General features: G+C 36.3%; 1 protein-coding gene across 1 annotated transcript in view; it reads left to right on the top strand.

The window, feature by feature from the left end:
• Positions 1-11,169, top strand: part of EXOC3L4 (exocyst complex component 3 like 4) — a 333,013-nt gene that overhangs the window by 209,848 nt on the left and 111,996 nt on the right. Inside the window, exon 8 of the mRNA XM_053706598.1 lies at positions 9,495-9,609. Within this exon, the coding sequence (XP_053562573.1) occupies positions 9,495-9,609 (115 nt within the window). The remainder of the gene's footprint in view (positions 1-9,494; positions 9,610-11,169) is intronic.

Genomic DNA, 11,169 nt, shown 5'->3' with positions numbered 1-11,169 from the left:
AATTAGCCATGTGTGCACTGTTTACGTTTTGGAGGGGTGTGAGCGTGACTGCAACCAATGAAGACTGAGCTGATGACCGGAAGGGGCGAGGCCTCACGGACGCACGCAATTGGAGCTGAGTTACAGCGTTTTTCGCATTCCACTTATGGCATAGAAGAGAGTACATAAGGCTGCTTGTTTGACTACATTTTATTCTGCCTCCCGGATGTCAGGACTTTACATCTTCCTTCACACTGGGTGATACCATTTGAGAAAGGTGCCAGTTGGGCACCGAACTGTCATGGGACTATGTTTTCCAATAAAAGTTATTTTTTACAAAATCCAGTGAGTGCTGTCATTATACTGGATTATTCACTTCTTTGATACAGCACCCTGGTATTTATCCCCACCAGTTTGGGGTCTAAGAGTGCAAATCTTTCACTTGGATTATATATATATATATATATATATATATATATATTTGTTAGCAGAGATGTGCACTCTCACTTATTTGCAACTGCCAGGGTGCTAGTGGAATTAGGTATACAGGAACAAAAAAGAACTTGCACTCACTGGACTTTTATCAAAATCTTTTTATATAGCAAAAAAAATTAGTGACGTTTCGAGGACAGTGTGTCCCCTTCCTCAGACAGTGATTGCATCAAACAACAGTGCATTTATACATACAAACAAACAAACCCTCCCACCAATTAGCACAAAAAAACGCCAAACCTGGTTGTCATGGTGACCTCTGAGTCACAAAATAAACACCATAGTGTTAATCACATATTTAGAGTGTACTGTGAGCCGTCATGGCTCTTAAATCACTAGTGACAGTGCAAAACTTAACAATAAAGTAAGAATAAAAAACTTTAAGTAGTACTGGACCCTAATGTGGAGCATACATATCACAGCTAAAAAGAAACATGTCTCAAATGCACTTAAACAGAGTACTACTTACTGCCAACAGGTTATCACACCGAGCGTGTATAAAATTAGGCTGACAGGGACAGATGCCAAAATACCAAACAAAAGGGTCCAACCGATCGTAGTAATCCGCATCACAGCACCTGTACACAACGCTGGGACGGGAAAGAAACCCGGAAATGCACCAGCCGCTCACGTGGGGGGCGATGCACCAATCACCAGATTTGTGGTCTGTTGCCAGGGTAACGGATAACCACGATCGCAATCTATGGCAGAGAAAATCATAGAGGGCAATGATTAATAATCAATGGTAGTAATGGGGACATACGATATCTGTTTTAGTTACTATATAGCACTAACAAGAATACATATTGTATCGCTTTCTATCTTATCCAAAATCACACAGTCACATGGGGGTTACCAACCAATAGCGTGACTTGTATATATCGCCATAGAAACGATATATGGGGTCTCTGCTCTACTTTGGTCTTCTTGTTTCTACTCTAATTTTGGTTATCTGTAGACTTCTTATTTTTCTATTTTTCTATTCTTATCCTGATTGACTCTTATCTTTACTTCATTTGTCCTTCTTTATTTTTTTATTTTTTTCCCTCTTTTTCCCTCTTTTCCTTCTCCTTTTTTTCTTTTTTCTTTTTTCTGTTCTCTATTTCTCTTCTTTCTTTTCTTCCTTTTTTCATAGCCTATACTATTCTTGTTAGCACCAGGTGTTAATCCCGTGTTGCAGTGGGTTAACCATTTAGTGGCTGTAGATCCAGCCATGGCAATAGATATGATATATTTTGTCTGGTAATTGTTAGGTGGTTTAACAGTAAGTTGAAGTTTCATCTACTACAACCTGTCATCGTCGTTTCTATGGCGATATATACAAGTCACGCTATTGGTTGGTAACCCCCATGTGACTGTGTGATTTTGGATAAGATAGAAAGCGATACAATATGTATTCTTGTTACTGCTATATAGTAACTAAAACAGATATCGTATGTCCCCATTACTACCATTGATTATTAATCATTGCCCTCTATGATCTTCTCTGCCATAGATTGCGATCGTGGTTATCCGTTACCCTGGCAACAGACCACAAATCTGGTGATTGGTGCATCGCCCCCCACGTGAGCGGCTGGTGCAGTTCCGGGTTTCTTTCCCGTCCCAGCGTTGTGTACAGGTGCTGTGATGCGGATTACTACGATCGGTTGGACCCTTTTGTTTGGTATTTTGGCATCTGTCCCTGTCAGCCTAATTTTATACACGCTCGGTGTGATAACCTGTTGGCAGTAAGTAGTACTCTGTTTAAGTGCATTTGAGACATGTTTCTTTTTAGCTGTGATATGTATGCTCCACATTAGGGTCCAGTACTACCTAAAGTTTTTTATTCTTACTTTATTGTTAAGTTTTGCACTGTCACTAGTGATTTAAGAGCCATGACGGCTCACAGTACACTCTAAATATGTGATTAACACTATGGTGTTTATTTTGTGACTCAGAGGTCACCATGACAACCAGGTTTGGCGTTTTTTTGTGCTAATTGGTGGGAGGGTTTGTTTGTTTGTATGTATAAATGCACTGTTGTTTGATGCAATCACTGTCTGAGGAAGGGGACACACTGTCCTCGAAACATCACTAATTTTTTTTGCTATATAAAAAGATTTTGATAAAAGTCCAGTGAGTGCAAGTTCTTTTTTGTTCCTATATATATATATATATATATATATATATATATATATATATATATATATATATATATATATATATATACATACATACATACATACATATTGACGTTTCGGGGTAGATCACAACCCCTTCATCAGAACCTGTGATCTACCCCGAAATGTCAATAAAAGTTTGACTTAACAGATTGAAAAAACCTGAGAGTGCATTTGTTTTTTATATTGATATACAGTGTATATATATATATGCATATATATGTGTGTGTATGTTACACACATCCGCCTCCTTATCCTCTCACTCTTTCTTCTTTACACACAGCCCTGGTTATCCTGCCCTGCTCCACGTAAAGCTAACTGAACTTTTACAAAATTGCTCATGGCGGTCAGTCTCTCATTCAAAGAAGGTAACAGGGTAACGGAAACCAAACCTGGGAGAGAACAGGGTGCAAACTATAATTTACAAAAAACTGAGACTTTTCAGAGATGACTGCAAACTATTATTCTAAGCAAATTCAGGAGTTCAAATCAAACCAATCCTCCTGCAAAAAGTATAGCAATCTAAATATTGTTCAAGAATTTGATTTGTTCTTTCTCGCTGGCCATTTGATTGTGGATGATAGGCAGAAGTAAGAGAACTAGACATTTTCAAAGATTTGAAAAAATGCTTCCAAACTTGAGATGTAAATTGTACATCCTTGTCTGATACAATATCTTCCTGAAGACCGTGCAGCTGAAAAAGCTCTCTAAGAAAGTATATAGCAGTCTGTCTAGCTGATGGAACCACTTTCAGAGGTAAAACATGGGCCATCTTTCAAAACCTAGCAACCACATTCATGATAGAGTAAAGCAAAATTGTAGGACCAGCACACCTTTAAACATAAATGTCCAGCAGGTTTCAAGGTGGGTGCAACACAATCAGAGCAAAAACGACTTGCTCCAAATAGTCAAGTATTTAAAGAAATGTTGCACTCTCAGGTGTGGAAAAAAGAAATAACCTTCATTAGGTAGACAGCAACGTTCACAAAGTGCAGGTGCCCCGAAACGTTGCTGTCTACCTAATAAAGGTTATTTCACCTGAGAGTGCAACATTTCTTTGGATACTAAACCACATTCATGATGCAAGAATAGCCATTAGATGGAGGTAAATCAACAACAACAACAACAAATTCGATATGTGACCAAGGTTTCTGGGGAACAGGTAATGGTACTAACCCTGCAGCTTTATGGGTAATATGTTTTGATCTAACAGAACAAAATCCTCCACCTCCTCCTGCCACTTAGGCCACCAAAAATAACAATAAATGAGTTCAGAACAAAGCTCTGAACCCCTCCCAAAAGTTCACTCCATCTTAATGCTGCATTATGCATCACCCTAATTTCCCAAAAACTGTGCAGTGACTGCACCTCTTACCTATCACTAAAACACATGGATAAAAAGCTTTACCCCTCCAAACAATGTGCTAGTACCCCATAAAGCAAAGTATATACCTCATCTGTGCCAGGAGCAGTGGTTTACCTCTTTAGTGTCAGTAAAACAAACCAGTGACATAACCCTTTTTGCTGGCAGCAGCACATACGTTTTAACATTTGCATCAGTTACACAAAGAGAAGTACTTTAACCCCTTTGTGCCTGTAACACAGCTGTATTTTTTTTTGCTTGTGCTAGTAACACATAAACAAAATATTTATCCAATGTCTGACAATGAAACATAGAATAGACGTTTCACCCTTTGAAAGTAAAATACAGCGCAATGATTTAAACATATCAGTAGTTTAAACCTTCAGTGTCAGTAACACATAGCACAGTGGTTTAATAAGTAGATTACAAGTGGAGCACTATTTAGCGCTCCCACTTGCACGCTGACTACACTTGACTTTGGATTTTTGCGTACGGGTACTAGACATGTGCGATTAGTTTCGGATCGATTCGGAAATTCGGCCGAATTCGTAAAATTCGGGATTCGGATCGATCCGAATTTCTGAATTAAAATACTGCAGAATCTACCGAATAAATCCGAATTAGTTCAGATTTATTTGGATTTATTCGGTAGATTAGGTTATATCACTCTGCTATGGGTTACACCTAATATACTGTACATAATACTAGTCTAATCCCACCTAACACTTACCGAAATTCCGAATTTCCAAACCGAACCGAATCCAGCCGAATTTCTTTGAATCCGAATGAATCCGAAACGAATCTGAAACAAATTGATTCAAATTTCTCCGAATTCGAATCGGTCCGAACCGAAATTCGAAATTTCCGAATCGATCCGAACCAAATTTTTTCGCCATGCACATATCTAACGGGTACTGTGCATATTACAAGTTGAAAGTAAAAAGTACTAACCTGGCACGCATAAAAAGCTTACAATATTGCAAATGTATTAACATACTTCCCAATAGACTTCAATGGAGCATGAAAAGCAGAAAAGCAAACAAACACCTATACTCACACTCTAACCCGCATTGTAATAAGCCCGCTACTCTAATAACCCATAAACCGCCACACCTACACATCATAAAGTACCACACTTACAAACTGCACCGCTTTAGGGCACGGCCCTACCAAATGCCCTTTTCATGGCAATCTTGTTTAGAGTTATTTTTTTCTAACAATAGGGTTTGTTTTTATTGGGCAGCAAAAGAGCTTTAGGGCAATGCCCTACTAAGTGTTCTTATCAGGCAATTTTTAGAGTAGGTTTTTGAGAAAAAGAGTTAAATTACCTTATTATAGTTTAGTGTAACTTTTTCCTCCGGCCAAACTCTTTACACTTTCAACTTTCAAGTTTGAGCGTAAATGCAATTGCATTTCAGTAATCGCGTTTACTTTCAACTTGTAATATGAGTTTACAACCGCTTAACGCCATGGGAAGCAGAAATTACTGTGAGTTTCTGAAAATGAATTTGCTGTAATTTAACCACAGTGCCACTTGTAATATGGATTTTGCTATCGCGTTTGCTTTCCTAGCGCTAATAATAGCACGCCAGTCGTAATCTAGCCCTTTGTGATTTGATATGTGAATTTCTTTCCGTTTAATCTTAGTAGATGCACCCTACCTTATGGCTTGGCTGTTGATGATGGAGTTTTGATGTGTTTAGGATGAAAGCTGTCATACTTATCAGGTGAAAGTTGGTCAGTGGAAATACCTCAGTGAATCTCAACATTGAAACTCACAAATTACAAAATTCAAAGAGATCTGTGTCCACCTTTCAACACAGAGGTAAACTCCATTATAATCAATGAAGCCAAATCTATTTTGTAAATATTCAGTTATCAAAGCGTAGAACAAACTTTGCTGTGAAGTAACACAGGAAATCAAAACTAGATGGCCTCGCCCACTATGAATTAGCAAAATAAAACTGTAAAACAACTGTAAAATTAAAAACTTCAAAGCGGCAATAGAGTATTTATAAATTCTGCATGCTGGGCCGAGACTGCCCCTCTAGAATGTTCTGTAATGCCCTCAGCAAGCCCCAAGATACTTATTTGGTTCTATCCAGCGAGACTTCTTTATCACAGAGACAAGCAAATATTTTACAATAGCAAACACATCAACCTCTTTGTTTGCAGACCTCAAGTGATCTTAGAAATCGCTTCCTTATTTCAGATCTTTTGACAGACTTGCATTTTAGGCAATTAGTGCAGACTCTTAAATAACTCCATGTGCATGAGCACAATGTTAGTTCATATGCTTCATATAAATAACGCCCTCTAGCTGTGAAAAACTGTCAAATGCATTCAGATAAGAGGTGGCCTTCAAGGGCTTAGAAATTAGCATATAAGCCTACCTAGGTTGAGTTTTCAACTAAGAATACCAAGAGAACAAAGCAAATTTGATGATAAAAGTAAATTAGAAAGTTGTTTAAAATTGCATACCCTGAATCATGAAAGTTTAATTTGGACTTTACTATCCCTTTTAGCTCTTCCAAAAATTGGATTATTAGGGGTTAAATGGGGAGGATGAATGAGGTCTCTTCACCATTTAAATAAAAAGTATTGATATATAATTTAGGTGTGTGTGATGACCTTTGGTCTCTGATGAATGCGTGAGCCGAAACGCACCAGACTCCCATTTTCTACCGCTTGCAAGTAGCGATTTTATATTTAATATTTTGTTTCCATGCTTTAATAAAATTTAAAATATTTTTCCTTTATTCGTGCACTAAGTTTTTGCTTTTCTTACCATGTAGTAAAATATCCCCTATCCTTAAATCATTTGTCTACTCAAGTTGGTTCATTAAGAATAATAATCTCTCATATGGTTCCTAGGCTTCTCTGGTGACATTTTGGGGGCAGAATGCACTGGATGGCTTAGTTTCACTGCAAGACTCATTTAGGTGTAATTCATTTTAAAGGGAATCATTTATAATTTGCCAATAGGCATTTGATTAACAGAATAATATTGGGGGTTCATTTATAGGGGATTAGGCAGGTAGGGTTGTGTTGGGAGGTCATGGGGGTTGCATCTAGAGTTCACTTGTGCTGGGAGGGTCATGGTTACCCTATGGGTCATACATACATTACCTCATGAAGCTGTATCTGTATGTACACGGAGTGTTTACTTCAGATACATAAATATAACCTATAGCTTTAAATACATATAAGCTGCAATTATCTAGTATGTTAGGGCAGTGTTTTTCAACCAGTGTGCCGTGGCACACTAGTGTGCCGTGAGAGATCCTCAGGTGTGCCACGGCAGACTGACAACAGTGTGACATATTTTTTAAACTTTGCTTGTTTTTTACTCCCAGTGCAGGGGTAGTTTGTAGGAGGCATGGCATAACAGCACAATACATACAGTATGTGTGTGTTTGTGTGTATGTGTATATATATATGCTGTATTAGGCTACAATGTGTGATTTTTTTAAAATTTTGGGATGGTGGTGTGCCACGGGATTTTTTAATGTAAAAAAGTGTGCCACGGCAAAAAAAAGGTTAAAAATCACATACCACACCATAATAGGATATATGATATCTGTAAAAATCCAGACCGCAATTAACAGTATCTACTTTTGAGAAAATTAGGTACTAAGGAATATATAGGTCGACATGTTTTTTTCCCTTTTTTTCTTCTTTCTTTTCTTTCTCCTATATTTTTTCAATGTATTAAGGTTGTTAGGAGTAAAGGGACACTTAAGGGTTTTGCAGATAGAAACTTCATTATAGTAAAGAAATTTAACTGCATGTGTTTGAATTATTCAGGATTGTCCTTATCATATTATTTTATTTTTAAACATGCTAATCTATTATGTGTATTGTAATACATGAAGTAGAGACTTGCATTTGCTTAAAGTGTAATGATTGGCTTAACTGGTTAACCAATAAGAGGAAGGATAGCCGCCTGTTTTTAACTTTTTATTCAGCTAGGACTATGGCTGGGAAGCCGAAACGCGTCAGCTGTTAAATTCTTCCTCACATTATTGACCAACCAGCTGCTGTCAATGTTCCAAAAGCATTGTATATACGCTGATATTTGACATTCTCGCAGCATGAGCGTATAGCTTTTTTATATGTAGCGATATTGTGGAGAATAAACGCTACTTGTACATCTACCGGTGCTCCTGTTTCTCATTTATTTTGAATGGGGTAAGATGGGTCATAATAAGCGATAACTTGTGTTAAGGAGGCTATCAGTGATATAGAAACTTAGGTCAGGTGAATGTCAGTGTGTATTTATACTTTAATCACAAGTTCAACTTCATTCTTTATTGTTCAATTTACTTCCCTTAAATCAATAGATTTAAAAATTATTGCAAACATTTAATTAAAAGACGCATTAATAAACTGGATTTTCCAAAACTTTTATTAAGTTCCAACTGTATTTATTATCCGACTTTTCTAGCAGGGGTTTTCTTCCTATTTTGGAAATGAAAGTTAAATTCCTTAGAGTATAATAAAAAAAAAACACATTTACACACACAAGATTTTACTTGTTGCTTAAATATAAATATTTGGCTGCTTATTTACTGGATATTGTACTGGATATTTTTCCTGAAGAAAAAAAGAAAGGAATTAAAAAAAAAAAAAAAAGTCTTATTCAGGTGCCAACTCTAAATAGCAATGCCGCATGGCGGGGAGGAAATCCTAGTTACAGTAAATGTATTGCTTCCTTTAGAGTAATTCAACAAAGTGTGACTTTGGTCCGGCTTATCTTTATCTGATTTTTTTTGCTGATAAGTAAATACATTTTTCCCATGATTTTATTCATCTTTTTTCTTCTTAAATATAAATATTAGGCAAACGCTGCCTCTCCCCGCAGTGTGACGGTAGTTGTGTAATTTTGTTTTTGGCAGACAGAATAACTCTCCTCTGCATTTATAAATAAGACCCTCAAGATCTATTTTAGCTTCTCTGTATGTTATCTTAAACAAATATAAAAAATGTGTTAGCTTTCTGTTAGCCAGAAGTGTACTTGCCACCTGCTGATACTCCTTATTTTCTTCAATCTACAGAAATACCATTGTTCTGTTTTATAAAGGAGTCTCACAATCATTCAAAATGAATATTCTGAGAAATTTGTTTTTCAGAATATTCATGTGCTGCAGTATTCTGTTTGTTTAAAACAAGCCAAATAAAATAAATGTGCACTGTCTGTACTCCTGTCACCTTTGATAGTCACCTGTAGCGCACTGGGGAGCCGCCCTAATCCTTTTCTTCTTCATAGACTCCAGGGATGCGCTAATGCTCCTATTACCGTCCTTTTTTATACTTGGTAGATTTTGTTTCTGTGTTTAATGTCCGTTAAGCAATTTGTTTCTCATTGTGATGTCTTTGTTCTACTTTGAAGAAAAACTTATTGTGCTGTAAATTATAAAAATCGATTTAATATAAAAAAAACCTTTATTTTATTTCTATTAAAAAATATCACATATTTCTAAAGTCTTTCTCTGTCCTAGAAATAACACAAAACAGTCAGACACAGAGCAAGCCAAGCAAGCAGAAGCCTGCCTGACTAAAGCTATTGAAGGTCTGAGGAGCCATTTCTTCCAGCAATTCAAAATGGAGACTCAGGTAAGAAACCTTGTCGCTACATACGGGTTATATTTACGAAATGCCGCTTTCCATAAATGTTTGTCGAGTAGAATGATATTTCAGTGAATTGAAAATTAAGTGCATAGGCTGTTGTGCCTTCCACAACTTAAATAACAATCATATTTTATTATTTTTTACTTACTTTTTATTAAAAAAATAATGTTTTTTGTGACACCATAACTTGCAATTCCCCTGCCACCTTTCTTTTCATTTTCTGTAGTGTAGTGACATATATAGCAGTCCCATCCGCCCTCAATATGTAGCTGCTGTTGTCCGCAAATAAGACAAACTGCGCATGTGTAGTTCATCTACACTACCTCTTTCACGAGATTCACTATTTACTTTGAGAGGCAGAAGAACGTAGCTAGCAAGCAAGTTCCCACCCCTTATAAACTAGCAATGTGGCAATGGGATAGCTGGCAGCTATCAATGTAAACAGTGAATCAAAAAAAGAGTTCTTATTCACTGTATACAAGTATGTCTTCAGCACTACCCTTTGGGCGCTACTGAGCATTTGTTAGTAAGGTCAGGCACACCTGCACATTAAATTCAGTTAGCCGTACGACAACTCTTGTGATTGGGTGACCGGCTCAAACAACACCGAAAACAAAAAGACTTGATCAATAGGGGTGGGCAGAGGACTGAAAAGTAGGTAAGAAACAAAAATAATTTTAAAATCACATTTTTATATAGAAAATAATTGAGCATACATTTCTCAGCACAAACTACCATTATCTATTTACTATAATTTTTAACTGATATGTTATTTATTTCCCAACTTGTTAGAGACATATAATAACCAGAATATAGTGTATATTATATGTACAGGTGTAAAAATAAATATTACAATTTGCAGAGTATAAATCTGGTAGATTCCTCACTTCCAGAAGTTCCAGAAACTTCTGAGGCCAGATTACAAGTGGTGCTCTATTTAGCACTTTTGCTGGAGTGTAATCTTCACTAGAAGTATACTTTTTGTGTACATCGGGCAGTGCATGTATTACAAGTTGAAAGTAAAATGTTTGCACGCGAGAGAAACCTGATGCTCGATAACCAAATATCGTGACTGCGTTCTCCTCATAGAAGTCAATAGAGAGTGCAGAAGAAAAAAAAAACTATCTCTCGTGTGCTAACCCGACAAGATTTATGAATAGTTCACATTCCAATGTTCTTCACCTACAGAATAATGTAATTTTTATTGTAAATGTATATTTTTATATATATGTGCATATACTTGTATATCTATTCCTATAAATATATAGGTATAGATATGTATTTTACATTAACATTATCACATATATAGAAATATATATTTAATAATAAAAAATAATTTCTATTTCAAGAACATAGTAATGCAAAATATGTGTAACACACATCAGGGTACAAGCTTTATGTCTAACGCGGTGTCGGTTAATGCACATGAAGGATTTCTAACTTCAATGCACATTATTGAAATATTAAATATTAATACAATTATTAAAAATTATTATACATACTGAACAAATGATACATTATCCATAGAATATATATATATATGTG

Source organism: Bombina bombina, chromosome 1, assembly GCF_027579735.1.
Source record: "Bombina bombina isolate aBomBom1 chromosome 1, aBomBom1.pri, whole genome shotgun sequence".
NCBI lineage: Eukaryota > Metazoa > Chordata > Amphibia > Anura > Bombinatoridae > Bombina > Bombina bombina.
The sequence above is the reverse complement of the archived record's forward strand: the minus strand, read 5'-3'. Positions and strand labels throughout refer to the sequence as shown.